This window comes from Diabrotica virgifera, chromosome 3 (assembly GCF_917563875.1).
Source record: "Diabrotica virgifera virgifera chromosome 3, PGI_DIABVI_V3a".
NCBI classification, from domain to species: domain Eukaryota; kingdom Metazoa; phylum Arthropoda; class Insecta; order Coleoptera; family Chrysomelidae; genus Diabrotica; species Diabrotica virgifera.
The window spans coordinates 228,731,985-228,748,224 of record NC_065445.1 but is presented as its reverse complement, the minus strand read 5'-3'; the positions used below and the strand labels follow the sequence as shown (position 1 = coordinate 228,748,224).

Genomic DNA, 16,240 nt, shown 5'->3' with positions numbered 1-16,240 from the left:
GGGGGGAATTTTGGGGAACATCGAATTTTTTTAATATAAACGAAGATGCTAGACTACGAGGTCATCACTATAAATTGAAAAAGGAACCTTTTAAAACTACTGTAAGGCAAAACTTTTTGGTAAATCAAGTTTTTGACGAATGGAACAGTTTAAGTGATGACATCGTAGGGGCTATTAGCTTAAATAGTTTCAAAAACTAGTTAGTTTTTTTTTATGAGAAAAAATTTGTAATTTTTAGGTATGCTTACTTTCTAATTTTTGTATTTTTTTTTGCTATTGTTGTAACAATTTTTATGAAAACAAGTTCTTTTGAATATTCACTTTAATTTAATTTTTATTTTGTAAGAATTTGTTTTATGTTATATTATTTAGTTTAAGACCTACAATTATTTTTGTACTTTGAGCCGTATAAGCTTTGCTTTGGCTCGATATTATTGTACAATAATAATAATAATAATTATTTTTATTTTTATTTATTTATTTTACAAGAAAACCCCATTAACAAATTACAATTAACAAAATAAATAACAATATGTAAACAGATTGAAAATAAACTTAATTCTAAATTAAAAATTTAAAATAAATTATTTCCATTATACATTATCATATACACTCTTAAATAGAGACTAGGTTACATCACGTCATATTGCAATCTAAAAATTTATGCTCCTTAACTGACTTTTAAAATAATATAAACTAATACCAAAGACCTCTAGATGATACTGATTTATAATTCTTGCATATCTATCTAAAGGAGAGTAGTAACCATAGTTTGTTCGGTGAAATGGTACAAAAAATGAGATAGAACGATTTCTCCTATTTCTTGAGGGAATCCCAATGTGTAATTGATTCAATAGATCTGTACAATATATTGTACAATTTACTAATTTGTACAGAAATATTAATCCAGCACAAATCCTGCGATCTACCAGGGATTGTAACTTAAGTTGCTTTTCAATTTCACTATACTCATGATCTACTATAATCAACTTAAGTTTATAAGAGCACACCCGCAAGAATTTATGCTGAATGCTTTCAATTGTTGCAATGTGCACTGCATGATATGGAGACCATATCACCGAAGCATACTCTAATCTAGACCTAACTAATGAACAATAAAGAATTTTGAATGTATTTACAGAAAAAGTTTTACAACTCCTAACTATAAAACCTAGCATTTTTGATGATTTCACTGTAATTGTATTAATGTGTTCCACAAAAGTTAAGTTTTCATAAAAAATAACCCGTAAATCCTTAATTTTAGAAACATAATTCAGTGTTATCCCTTGTAATGAATATGAAGTATTCCATTTTCTAATTCCTTTAAAGAAGCTTATGTGACAACATTTAGAAATGTTTAACCTTAGCTTATTTATCCTACACCATTGATCTAATCTATCAACATCTTCCTGCAGAAGTTTTTGATCCTCCAAACTGCCAATTACTCTAAAAAATTTCAAATCATCTGCAAAACCCAGGGCTTCACAGTTCTTAAAACATTCAAAAATACTATTTAGAAATAAAACAAAGAAAATCGGAGAACAGTGTCCTCCTTGGGGAACTCCTGAGGTAACATTTATAGAATCTGATTGATACGAACCTATTTTAACTCTTTGCTGAGGTCAAACAAAAAGCTCTTAATCCATTTTAGAGTGTCTATGCTAAACCCAACATTATAAAGCCTATTGAGTAATGTGTGGTGATCTACTTGGTCAAAGGCTTTGGAAAAATCAGTATATAAAGAATCCACTTGTTGAAAGTTTTCAAGTGCTTTTGTAATTTGCATCTGATACGATAATAAATTGGTGACCGTAGATCTACCTGCACAAAAGCCATGTTGGTTATTGGATATTAATCCTCTACAGAGCCACTTCAATTGATCACTTACTAAGCTATCAAATAGTTTTGGGATTGATGACTGGATACAGACACTCCTATAGTTAGTAACAAGATTTTTTGCCCCACTTTTAAATATAGGCATTATAAAACTATGCTTCCATTTATCTGTAAATATTGAGCACTTCAAAGTTTGATTATATAGTAAATATAACGGAACAACTAAAGTGTAAATACAGTGCTTAAGTAAACTGTTTGGTACCCCATCTGTACCTAGTGTGTTTTTATTAGGAAGCTCCAAGATTTTGTTAAAAATTTCTACTTTTGAAATTCAGGTATCTCTATTGACAGTGAATCATCCTGGTTCCTGGAAGTATATACTGATTCAAAAAAGTTTTTAAACAATGCAACACTTTCTTGACCATTTCTGGCTTCTTTGTCATTGTAAATTATGTTTTGAGGCAGAGAATGATTTGACTTTAAGTCTCTGATATATTTCCAAAAATATCTAGGATTTAATTTAAATTCTTGATCCACCTTAATTAAATAGTGTTGCCAACATACCTCCCTGACTCGTTTACACTATAATAATAATAAAACTAAAAAGTAATAATATAAACTCCAGCATACCAAGTCACCTAGGGCTTGAAAACAAGGAAAGAGTCCCACCAGAGCTCAATCCTTTTGATACCGTAGGTATCTGGGATGAGTCAATTTTCCCCTTAGAGGGAGTGTGAGCCGTATGGTTAAATCTGGATAAAACGTTATTAGAAAATGCCTGTGGCCCCCCAGTGAAACAATGTTGTCACTTATATATGACTGACATGGCCTACAGCAAAACAATTTCTGTCAGTCAATTTTGGGTGACGTGGCAAGCAATGTGTTAAAGTTTTAAAAGTTATAAAATATATCTGTGGCTTGGTTCTAAAAGGGCCAATGTCAATATTTCACTTTTTTGGACAGCTTCATTTACAATTTAATATTGACAAAACAAAACGCAAAAAATTGACATTGGCCATTTTACCACCAAGCCACGGTATGCAACTTTGTGTTAAAATGGCCAATGTCAATTTTTTGCGTTTTATTTTGTCAATATTAAATTTTAAATAAAGGTGTACAAAAAAGTGAAATATTGACATTGGCCCTTTTAGAACCAAGCCACAGATATGACATACATGACTGTCATATACGACAAACATGACAGTCACATGTGAGAATTGTGAGAATGTGTCTACTAGCGTGGTGTTTACTGTTTAATACATACAGTAGTTGAGTCCACAAGTCTTTACCTGTGCGTCATCATTTAAAGTGTACGAAATTGAAAACGACTTGAAACTATCTTACAGCTACACTTTGATCAAAACACTACTGCAGGTGATGGTGAATACTACTATGATTTTCATAAAGCTAATCTTCCTTGCATTTATCAATACTTAGAAGCAATTGATTGGGACAGTCTTATAAGTGATAAAGAACTTTCCGAGATGATAGGTACTTTCTATGATATTCTTTACTGTGTGCTTAATATGTATGTTCCATTGAAAAAAGTTTGTACAAAGAAATTTCCTGGTTGGTATTCTAGTGAACTTACACAATTAATACGTGACAAAAAGACTGCCCATTTAATTTACAAGAGTAACAGGTCTCCTGAGAATTATGCAGGTTTTAGTCAACTTAGAGCTCAGTGCAAAATTTTATCAAAAAATTGTTATGCTAATTATATACATTCAACTGAGATTTCGATCCAAGCTAATCCAAAAATTTTTTGGAAATTTGTAAACAGCAAGAAAGAAAATAATAGTATGCCTGTCTCAATGTCACTCAACAATACACTAGCCTCTAATGGCAACGATATTGCAAATTTATTTGCTAGCCATTTCTCTTCAGTTTTTAGTAATAAAACTCTTAAGCATAATGACAATTTAATACAGTCTAAGGTCTGTGTATCTTCCTATATTATACCAGTTTCAAAAATATACGAAAAACTTTCAACTCTTAATGTCAATAAGGGACCTGGGCCAGATGGTATTTCTCCCATTTTTCTTAAACGATTCTCTTTTATTCTGTCTCAGCTGCTTTATCATATTTTTAATAAATCCCTTCAGTTGGGGGAATTTCCTGACTTTTGGAAACTATCCTATGTCACTCCAATTTACAAAGCAGGTAATAAAGCTGACATAACGAATTATCGTCCTATTTCTATTCTCGGCACAATTCCCAAGGTATTTGAGAGTATTGTTACTGATTACCTTAATTATGACTGCTCTTGGATACTAAATTCTCAACAGTTCGGATTTTCTTGTGGTAAATCAGCAGAACTTAGTTTGTTGCTTTATGTTGATACCTTGTCTGAAGCTTTGGAGAGGGGGTTGCAGATTGATTCAGTGTATACTGACTTCTCCAAGGCTTTTGATAGGGTGAACCATGATCTTTTGTTACATAAGCTCAAATTATATGGCATAGAAGGTTCTGTGTTGAAGTGGTTGGGCAGTTACCTAACAAATAGAACACAGCAGGTTAGGGTTAATCATCATTACTCCAACACTTTTCTAGTAACCTCTGGTGTACCTCAGGGCTCTCATTTGGGTCCACTTTTGTTTAACCTGTATATTAACGACATCGTCACCTGCTTCTCTAACACTTCTGCTCTCTTATTCGCTGATGATCTTAAATGTTATCAAATCATTAATAATCAAGATGATGCATCATTGCAATCAGATTTAGATAATTTAGCCAACTGGTGTCTTGATAATGGGATGGATTTGAATGTCAACAAGTGTCACATTATCCGGTTTTGTCGGAATCATCATTTATCAGTATTTAATTATACCATAAATGATCAATTATTGGATACAGTAGACTCAATTAAAGATTTAGGTGTTGTTCTTGATTCCTCTCTGAGCTTTAACCATCACATCAACAATATTACTCAAAGATACATGAAAATGCTTGGCTTTGTTAAAAGGACAACTCGTGATTTCAATAACTTGTTCGCTATTAAAATGCTCTATTGTTCTTTAGTCAGGACGCACCTTGACTACTGTTCTCCAGTTTGGTCCCCACATTATTTACACCTCAAGAACAAACTTGATAGTGTTCAACATAATTTTCTTAGATATATTGGGTTCAAAAACACATCAATTATAATTATACAGATATGGAACGATTTTTGAATATCTCTTCTCTGGATGTCCGTAGGAAGCGTAAAGATCTTACAGTATTGTGTAATATTATCAATGGCATATATTACTGCCCTGAACTCCTTGCTAAAATATTGTTGTTTGTTCCACCACGATCAACAAGACAAATTCAAACCTTTCATATTTCTTTTCATAGATATAATTACTCATATTTTACTTTTGTTCCTAGAACACTAAGACTTGCTAACTCCCTAGGTGACCTTTTACTTTTTGGTAACTCTGTTGATGTTTTTAAGAACCATTTAACCAAATTAAATATTTAGCAATGTCATAACCTTGTTATTTGTTAGTAATTAATGTTTTGTAATTATTTTACTTTGTCATGTCTTTTTAAATGTTTTGTACTCTCTCATTTTATTCTTATATATTCAACACTGTAATTATCAATATCTTATTAATGTATTACCGAATTGGGCTTGCCCGTATAAATAAATAAATAGATAAATAGAAATAAGTCGATGATAAGTTGGAAATTGAAATTTACTAAATGCAACAGCAAGTGACAGCAAGCAGCTACTGCTCCTATTACGGGTTAAAATTTGAGTTATCAAATATGTGTTTTATCTCGCCAGGTATTAATGACGCACGGGTAAAGACTTATGGACTCAACTGTATATACTATCCTTTGCAAGATAATTCGGATGGAATTTCCAGTCTCCCAGTGCTTGATATCGGCACAGTCTCTTAATCTGGGGATTTCCATCCGAATTATCTTGCAACGGATAGTACAAACATACATAACATGTAATTACTTTGTAACACTTTGGCCAGTATTAAAAGTCTTTGATTTTTTAATCTTGTTTTATATTCTGCCTAAGTTCAAAGTCTAGTATAATATTGGCAGCTTCCTAATCCTCTTGATTAGTTACTCTTTTGATTGATTGATACAGTCCCATCATTTTCTCTATTTTGACTACATTGATTTTCAAGTGTTTGTGAAATCTGCTAATTTAGTAAACATTGGCCCAGAGATTATTACACTCTCCTATCTTTTCTGCAGAAACCACTTGGTTGAAAAGTATTTCATTGAGTTTTTGAAAAGTTGATCTTTTCAATGATTTCTGTGCAGATATGTTTTTAAAAGAGTCAGACTGTGATATAAAATTTTGTTTATATTGATATGCTGTATCATTTGCTTGACCACTTAACTTCATGAATTCATAATAATGATGCAAAACATTCACCCTTTTCACTTCTATAGTAGACTCCCTCTATAACGAGAACTGAAATGGTGGACTAATTACCAGTAAAAATATAAACAGTGCCAACACAAAGAACAAATATTACAATATCTATTAATTGGATAACAAAGCTAATAAGTTAAAGGAAAAAAAGAACATTACGATATAAAAAACAAACAAAGTTTAAGCTTAAAAATTGCTGATAGAAATTATATCATTAACATTGTATGTTCAACAAATGGTTTTTAAATCTATCCAAGGAATTGCAGAATATATTTAAGTCATTTAGAAAATTCGCAAGTCTAAGGGTTCATGGTAAAAAATTGTTGTAAGTAAAAATTGGGACAGCTACTATTTCCATTAATAATGTTGAATAAGATTGTCAGATCTTTTCTTTATCTACGGGTTTCTAATGAAGTAATATTCAATAATAAAAATTATTGAAACATTTTGATGTCTTGTTTATTAGGTGTCGATGGTTGACCTGAACAATTAGACTTTGACATCGTAAAATTGTAAATTTCCTACAATGCCTATTCAATATCAGTCAATAAAGGAAGTTTATTACAGGTGGTGGATTTTATTACAGCACTGGCCTCGATAATAACTTTCATAATAATTTTTCATCGTTATAACCAAATATGCCTCGTTATAGAGGTGTTATAGTTGAATAGGAATTTCATGGGACATCTAGTGTACCTTGTTATAAGCAAAACCTCGTAATATCTGTGTTCGTTATAGAGTCCACTGTACCTATTTAAAATATCTAGCTTTTGTTAACTCATTAAAATATTTCTTTGCATTTTACACTAGTTATTGCCATTTTTAAAAATGCTTGTTAAGCATATAGCAGAGTAATGTCTATGGATATTGCATTATATGCCTCCCTCACAGTATATAAAGTTTCCTTCGAATTATTTACAGTACCTACTGCTAGTTTGAAAAATCTCCAAAAATGCAATTTGAGTAATGGAAAACCATAGCACAGATAATCCGCAGCCCAGACAATCTGAGCATGGATAATGGGGGTTCTACTGTACCTTTAATGCATAGGAATGGTTTTTAAGTCAAGTTATATTGCAGCAAAAGTTTAAAATTATAAATGTTTTTATAACCAATATAATTTTGTTTAGCTTACCGATTTTGCATTACTCCCTGCTTTATGCAAATGTTTCTCCATAAGGTCAAAAATCTGTGATAGAGATATATCATTTCTAAAATTTAGCAAAGCGACTAAAATAGTGTAAAATCCTGTCCTGGGGATGTTAGTGGACGATCCCAAACCTCTTATAATCCTTGTCAATGCATGATTTACTTCAATATCCTGAAATAAAAACAATTAACAGGGGTACTTGGAAAAGTCCCTAACCTTACTTTTTCCTGGACAGTATTAAAATGTTTTAGTATATTTAAACTGCCTTTTATTCGATTCTTTTCATTTGCACTAATTAAATGTTCGAAGTGGTCAAATACTGTTCTATTAAATTTTTTACTTTGATTTTCACCATTCGTTTCTTCCATGTTTCTATTTACATGTGAGCTTCATGAAATGAAAATGTAAGGTTATGAAAATGAAACTGAAAACGATGGAATTCAAAAAGAGGTTGACAGATAAAAGAATCTATGCCACAAACCACTAACTTTTACTCAGAAATTTGTGATCTATGGCGAAGGTGAAAATGACAAATGACAACTAGGTATGGTCCAATGACGTCATGGGTATGGCCAATGACGTAACCAAAAGCTTTTGAAAAACGGTACAAATGTTCTGATCTTGTTTCATACAAGCACAGCAGCCAGCTTTTTAATTTAAATATTCAAACCCGAGGAGCCCGAGCCGGACTCCGAAGTCATTCAAATCTTGAATCAAATATGTTTCAGAACGACATAACATGAAAAATAATAAGCGCTCAAACTTCAAACAGTCAAGTAAAGTACGCGAATAAGAATATAAATTATATTAAGTTTATATTTGGCTTTCATCAATTTTCATTTCAATTTTGATCAAGTTTGTTTGTTATAAATTCAAGTGGCAATTCAAGGTTGACAATACGAATCACAATTATATAAAATAACTTCTAAAAATTTATTGTAATTGCAGTAATTATAAAAAATTTCAAAACTAAAAACCAACAAAAAATGACATGAATCCCCTTGCTGTCCTTTTGTGTCTAAAAACTCAGCGCGCATGTCTATTTAGATGAAACATGGCCGGTCGCAGCGGTTATGATGATAGAGACAACAGGTAAAAAATAAAATTATCACTAAACTAGTGGACAATTTTTCTGTGCTTAACAGTGTTTTTAAAGAAGAAGGTGCATAAAATGTTGGGAGGTGAAAATAACGTGAAAGCAAAGTGATAATAGTGATTTTTTACTTGGAAGCGGCAATGCTGTATTCTGATGCACATGCTTAATTTTCTTTTAAGAAAGAAATACCAGTATCCTTATTATTACACACTGTACGATTTAATATTTGGCATGATTTGGCCAAGTTGTGCGAACTTGGTACCAATTTGAAACCAGTAATAGATTAACTTCCTTGTTTATTACTGCATTGAAGCCTATCCCATTCAAGTATTAGGCTACAAAGTCATGCACTAATCAAACATCTAATTTATTTATTGTAATTTGTTTATTGATGTACCTAAATAGAACTATGTTGGTAATTAGTAAAAATTTAATAAACGTTGTAAACAATCACTTCCGAGAGGTTACTACTTAAGTACTTGAAAAATTGTACATACTTATAAATATTTGTGAATGTTTGTGTATGAGGGTTAAATATAAGTTGTTCACAAAATATTTTGGTATTGGTATTTTAACCCAAAATATAAATGCCAAAGACCAAAGTTTTGCCAAGGACACTTATCATAAACAAACTAAGGATTTATCTCACTGTTAGATAATTTACATACCAACACTGTTATTTTAAAAACAGTTGATTTGTTTTAGTTACAAGTTACATAATTTATTCATTGTTGACCTGTGTAACATTTGGTCAAAAGTACTTACTAGACATTAAAAACTCAAATCACTTAGGATTGCCATGTTGTGTATAAAAATTAAGGTTTTTCCTTACAGAAGAACTATATGCAACATATCTTGACTCGTTTTAAAAAAATGGTTGTTATAATACCTATTCCAATTGTATTATCATCACAGTATAGGCACTTAATCTCACATAGTATAGTCAAACCTGCTTATTAGAATACAGGTATGATTCCGACAATGACTGTAGACGGCAGTTAGAGTTGTCACCATAACACCATCATTACTTTGCGCTATTAATTTGTATATTTATTACAACTACTGTTTGTCAGAACTTCAGTTGCTAATAAAAATACAAATTAATAGTGCAAAGTAATGATGTCATGGCGACAACTTTAACTACTGTCTGCAGTCGTAGTCGGAATCATACCTTACCGGTTATAGGAATATCCCACTTTAAGGAGTAGAAATTTGTCACAAAACATTTTTACTATAGTTTGTTTTTTAACCAAGAGGAGTGATTCAAATTTACTGCGCTGTATTGCTTGTTTGTAATTGGTCCAACCACAGGCAAGTTTACTCCACTGTTATAAAATTTTGACACTAATGACATTTATCAAATTTTGACACTAGTGACATTTCATAGGTTAATGGCAGCTAATCTGGAAAGCTCAATGTAGGTGGCGCTTGTGTAGTTGGAGGTCACGTCAACTTACGTCAACTATTCAAATCAATATGTTTCTAAATAAATATTGCATATTTGTGTGGGGGTGTGAATTTAATTTGAGAAAATAAAATGCCTCAATGTTGTGCGGTGCATTTGCGCTTATTAAGAACATTAGTATACAGGTTTCCCAAAGATATTCTGATGAGAAAAAAGTGGATTGTAGCAATAGGGAGGGATAAATATCTCCCGACAATAAATGCATGTATCTAAACATTTGGTTGAAACAGATTATTACGTATTGTCCCTGGATTCGACTGTAAAAAATCGAATACTTCACTACGAAACTCAGATCAACATAAATATTTTTATTTTGGTGTGATCTAAAGAAATAAAATATTAAGACATGATTAATATAGCTTACCCTTTGATAAGGGCTTCCTTTTTTCCAGTAACTCCCGGAATCCAGCAAAAAGAATATCAAAAGAAAATGGAAGAACTAAAACTTATTAATGAAAAGGCGCTTCAAGATACATATTGATCAATTACGAAATAAATTAAAGATCTCCAACGAAAGATTACAAAAATTAGAAAGAGAGGGTGGAAGAAGAAAAAATATTGTGATTCAAGGACTTCAGATTGACACCGATCAACCACTCTTGCTAGGGAATGAGGTAGAAAAATTCACAGAAAAGGAAATGCGAGTAAAAGTAAATGTTAATGAAGCAAGAAAACTGGGAGACAAAATACTTATATTTAGTAGAGATGGATAGCAAGACAGAAAAGACCTAAGTAATGCAAAATAAGATGAAACTCAAGCAACTGAGAGAAATAATATTCATAAATGATGATCTGACGAAGGACAGAAAGGGAAATAATGGCCAAAATAAGAAAAATTGCTAATGAAGAGAAAATCAAAGGAAATAGCACAAAAACGTGATACCAAAGACTGACAATAAACAATGAATTGAAGCTATTAATGCAAGAAGGTGTTAACCAGCAAATTACATAATGTGAGATAATTAAGTTCAAAGTTTATTGACTAGAACTTTTTTGCTAATAATTCAATTTGCATTTTACAAAAACAAGTGTTAAGTAAATGAAACCACAATTTTTTGAGGATACGTATAGTCCTATAAATCAATAAGACTAAGGGGTGTATTCTGTAACACTTCCGTTAAATTTTAGTGGCCTCTAAAATTTTAGCGCCCGCTAAAAATATTTTGGTATTCTGTAAATCATACATCCGTTAAAATCATAACCTAAACCGTTAAAACTTCCTCTAAATAAAAATATTTTAGAGGATGTCAAAACGTACCCGCTAAATTTTTAGCAGTCCGTTAAATGTGGTTTGATTATTTTTGTTGGGTTATGTTTGTATGAATAGTAGTTTGTTATTCTTGTATTATACTGGAGATAAATATTTAAAAATGGAAAATGGCTTTTTATAATGTATTTGGCGAAGAAGTACTTAATAAATAATAATGAAAGGTAAGTCTCATTTTTACTTTACAATTGACACACTACACCTATAAGTAACAAAATTCAAATGTTTGTTTCTTTTTGTAGAGCTGATTTCAGATTACAACATAAACACAAAGTAAATAATTGACCTGAAAGTAAATAACTACAATTACCATTTCAAAGGAAGTAGGTACCTACCTAAGTATCTAGAAATGTTATTGAAAAAGTGTTGGAAGTCAAAGATGTTTGTCAAAGCAATGAAATCCTATTAATGCAGGTAAAATTATTTAAAGTTATTGTGGAACATTACAAAACGTACCAAATGATTACAAAGGTAAAGTTTCAGAAGGTTTATAACCAGATGCAGATTAATAAGATGACCTTAATGTTATTGAAAATAGACCATTTATTTGACCAAAATTAGTGTCGAAGGGGAGAAGAAAAATAAGATATGCATTTTTTCAGCAATATTTTAATGTATAACTTTATAAATAAAAATGTTTAATTGGAAAATATGAGTTTTACTAAAAAATAATTAAATATAATAAATATTATTTTCTAGGAAACTGTCATTTTCTTCTTCTTCTTAAGGTTTTTGGCCTCTAACAGTCAGTTTTCGGTCAATCTCTAGGTTAAAAGTAGTTCAAAACGATCAACGTGCGACGTTGCCGTATTTGTTCCAAAACCTTTTAGAGGATTCCTCTAAAATAATATTATTTTAGCGGTCCTCTATAATATGTGTTTACAGAATGACAATCTAACCGAAAAGTTTTAGAGGACCGTTAAAAGTTAAATTTTAGAGGCCTCTTAAATTTAACGGAAATGTTACAGAATACACCCCTAAGAGAGTTTTTATAATAAAAATTACGAAAAAAATGTAAGTTAACACCTTTTTGTACAAACATGTTTTTACATTTGAGAATCAAATAACACATAAAAAGGAGTTCAAAAAAGTTTATTGTTAAAAAAACTAGAAAATTTGTGTAACTTATAGTTAATAAAAAAAAAGGATTTAATTATCGTCTTCTTTTCTGAGGCCATGGTAAAAAGCCCGGAAGTTTTCTGGAATGTATGGCATTTGCTGTTGAATATTTTCATATTTTTTAGATGCTATTGGCCTACTTTTATTCACTGGCCATAAGATTTCACCTGTACTTGAAGTTGACTGGCGCGTTGCAGTTCCTTTACTTTTTAAAATGGAAATTTCTTTCCAATTGTCATCATCATTTAGAGAATATCTGTACTTTGTTTTACCAAATTCCGTAATTTTTATCCACTTTACATTCTTTAAATGATATTTTTTCACCATTGTCAGCTTTTTTTTAGTTATTAGTTTCAATTTATTAGGTAATTGTTTTACATCCACAAACTTATCTTCCATTCTAATAATATGAAAAGGAGTTTATCTCCTGCACTGTACCATGGTGTTTACATACTCATCCACTGTGTAAATATTCTGATGCTTTCTTACTTTCTCCAGAGCAAACAAAATCCCGGTCGGAATCCATAAATATATACACTTCAGGGAATTTTTTATGTTCTATTGTATCAAAAACACCTTGTTTTATCAAGTAATGCCAAACACATATAATAAACCAGTTTTTGTTTTGACCACCTGCTGAGTCACTCCAGACTACAAGATGTTTTTGCTGTGGTTTCAGAGTGGTTAAGAATGCTAGCAGGCAACTTCCAACTTCCTCAGGTCCACGACTTTCCTTGTCTTCTGTCCAAAGATGAAAATACCCCTTGCCGTTTGGCTGGTTTTTGTTAATAACGTACACTCCTAAGTTATAGAGCCATACCTACCTTAAATAAAAAGCAGTCTAGTGGAGATTTTAGGTAATGGAAGAGGTGTTTGCATGTCAAAAGTAATGTATAGGTATAACATCAGTTTTAGCCAACTCCATATCTTTTTTTTTTGTTCTTCAAAGGCTTTCTTAAATTTCTCAGAATGTCCATCTGTTGCTTTACCAGAGTCGCAGACTTTACGAGTATCCGATCGGGGAGTACCAAATCCCAAGTTAAAATCTTTAACAAATATTCTCCTGTACATTGCTTCTGACACAACATTCTCCAGTTTCCTCCTGACACAGTACGCTTCGTATAACTCGAACATCTTATTTATTGATAAGGTGGGTGATAAATACAGCCGAGAAGGGTTCTTATTACGAGCATAGTGGGACATTTCTGCTGAGAAAGACTTAATATGTTCATAAACAATCATTTTGGTTTCTGCTGGTATTGCTTTTGGCCGATTGTGATGACGACCTCTTTCGTCCTTTTTTGCAGTTAATTTATCAGCTGTTATTTGATTTCGAATTAAATCAAATTTTTTTAGACCAATATCAAGCATAGATAAAACTGGGTCTTTACAAACCTTCCAAGATTCTCCATCTATTTAAAAAAATATTCGTAAGAATTTGTGCAAACAGCATGTAAAGTGGGCCTATTTACTCCAATAGGTTTCATCAAACTAAACAAGTACAGATTTTTGTCGTCATTTTGTAATACATAGTAGTGGTTAAATAGTAAGCTTCTATCTTCATCCGTAAAACGTGAATCACATTTTAGTCGACATTTTTCTTTACACAACAGCTTACCTACACTTGACTTTTTAGCTGACTGCACCTGACCTTTATAGTTTATTTATGATTTTCCAGCAGCCTTGTTGTTCTTTTTTTCATTTCTCATCTCTCACAACAAAATAATTGCACTGAAAACAAACACAACGGCATGTAATAACACCTGATAAACAATTAATGCTTGATTTACCGCGCAAAAATAGGCAGATTTTCTTCTGCATATTCTGCAAAAAGGTGTTAACTGCTCTGTTGACACCTTCTTGCAGATACGTCGAGAGTTATCACCTTTATGCACTTCAGGTCCTTTGATAATGGGATATTAACTCCTTTTTTATATACATTTTTAGGGCTATTAATGCCATCTTTTAACAAAAGGCTTTACTACTTAATAGAAATGGATGTTAACACCTATTTGCATTTGATAAGATCAAATTTACAAAAATGTAAGTTAACACCTTCTTGCATTGATAGCTTCAATTATGGAAATTGAATAAAGAAAATAAGCAGCTGGAAAGAATAGAGGAAGACATTGCAAAAAACTAGAATTGAATGCAGTATTAGGAGACCCAACAAAGATGACCCGGCAAAGAAAACGGAAACAAGAATCGAAAAATAATAAATGAGATAATGGCAATAAAGAAGAACTAGTTAAAATAGCGACGTGGAATATAAGAGGATCATTCCAGGAAGGAAAACAAGCATCTACTTAGTAAACGTAGCCAATAAATATAAATTTGATCTTGTGGCAACAAGAGACTAAGAAACTGGGACGGCAGTTAGGAAATAGATGGCTATATAAACAGTGGATGCTGTTAAAGGGCTTCCTTTTTTTTAGTAACTCTCAAATTCCTACTCCTCAATTCGTTTTTCAACATACAAACAGTCCAAGATCCGTATTTTACTGCCATAATTTATTATTTATTAAATCGTAAACAAAAACACCATATACAAACTTCACGAATTGTCAAAATGTTGACCCTTAACTATACTAGCGCCACCAAGCGGGAGCAACAGTGTACATAGCTGCCATTAAGTTATATAGGCGATTTTTGTGTTTTCTGTGTTATTCCTTTAATTTTTATATTGTTAGTCTGGTTTTATATAAAAAGCAGTTGTTTTTGGAACTCTTTAGTGACATATTAATTTAATATAATATTTATGGATTACCGTTGAGGGCCGACTAAATCAACCAAAACAGAAGATGTATTTGGTTATTATTCTAGTGATTTTCTTGGGTGTGAACCTGTCTTTTTAGTTTACTCCTCCTGGTTAAAAAATAAACTATAGTTACCAATAATCAGTTATTAGACTACTTCGGTTCTAGGTATACTTTTGCTTTACACAAATGGCTATTCCAATAAACTTGTTCTACTGTATCTATGACAACCTCTGAGGTTCTTTAACCAGGTTGCTCTTCTTCCTGTACTTCGCTTTCTAAATGTTCTTTCTTGCAGGATTATCAAGATAGATTTATATAGGTTAATACCTTTACCAATATTGTATTATCATCATAGCATAGGCACTTGATCTCACATAGAATCTATGAAAACCATATTTGGTGTAGAAATCTATACTTTGTTTCACGTTAAGAATAAAATGTTACACTTATGGAGATCAGTGTTGCCATACTTCTCACGCATGGGTGGATACTCGACTGCCAATATACCATTCATTCCAGTCAGTGGCGTGACATTGGCACGCTTGTATCATCCATAAGAAATACATGAGGCTATCTCCGCAATGTTCTATTCTTAACGTGAAACACTCTATAGGTCTTTTTATCGATTGTCATTTGTTTCGACCTTCTGTCCTGTGTCACATAATATTAATATATCTACGTCATACGTGTTTGGTTTGTATCATTGGTAAGTATATAGCAATAACGTATGACGTAGGTATATTAATATTATGTGACACATGAGAGAAGCTCGAAACAAATGACTGTGAATGAAAAACCCTATAGACAACATTTTGTTGTTCCTAGTCACTCCCATGTTTGCTAAATAAGTCTCATTCCATAATTAGTTTCTCATTAATTTTCTCATTCCATAATAATTAGTTTCCATGTCTTGAAACTGGTTACACCCATTTTAAACTCTTTTTGTATATTTTCTTGTGTTAGTTTCCATTACCTTTGTACTTATTATGTTTATTATTATTTGCTAATCTCTTTTTAACATCTTTTCCCATATTTTTCTTTTAAATTATGTTGGCTAGTTGCTTTCATAAATTTGTACCCATATTTCATAATTCTTGTATTTTATTTTCTGAGTATAATATGTGTTACATCTTAGTTCTTTCATTTGAATTATTCATTTTAAGA

General features: G+C 31.6%; 2 protein-coding genes and 1 long non-coding RNA gene across 3 annotated transcripts in view; 2 read left to right on the top strand and 1 right to left on the bottom strand.

Moving 5' to 3' along the window:
* LOC126881572 (myb-binding protein 1A) overlaps positions 1-7,831 on the bottom strand; it is a 41,078-nt gene extending 33,247 nt beyond the window's left edge. Inside the window, exons 1-2 of the mRNA XM_050645896.1 lie at positions 7,592-7,831; positions 7,356-7,541 (exon numbers count right to left, since the gene is read on the bottom strand). Coding sequence (XP_050501853.1) covers positions 7,356-7,541; positions 7,592-7,738 — 333 coding nt within the window. The 5' untranslated portion in view covers positions 7,739-7,831. The remainder of the gene's footprint in view (positions 1-7,355; positions 7,542-7,591) is intronic.
* A 326-nt stretch (positions 7,832-8,157) lies between these two features.
* Positions 8,158-16,240, top strand: part of LOC126881573 (eukaryotic translation initiation factor 4H-like) — a 32,518-nt gene continuing 24,435 nt past the window's right edge. The window contains exon 1 of the mRNA XM_050645897.1: positions 8,158-8,462. Within this exon, the coding sequence (XP_050501854.1) occupies positions 8,425-8,462 (38 nt within the window). The 5' untranslated portion in view covers positions 8,158-8,424. The remainder of the gene's footprint in view (positions 8,463-16,240) is intronic.
* On the top strand, positions 8,469-12,079 carry LOC126881574 (uncharacterized). Its single transcript, XR_007696919.1, has 2 exons — positions 8,469-11,362; positions 11,441-12,079. It is a non-coding gene; the product is annotated as an uncharacterized LOC126881574 (long non-coding RNA).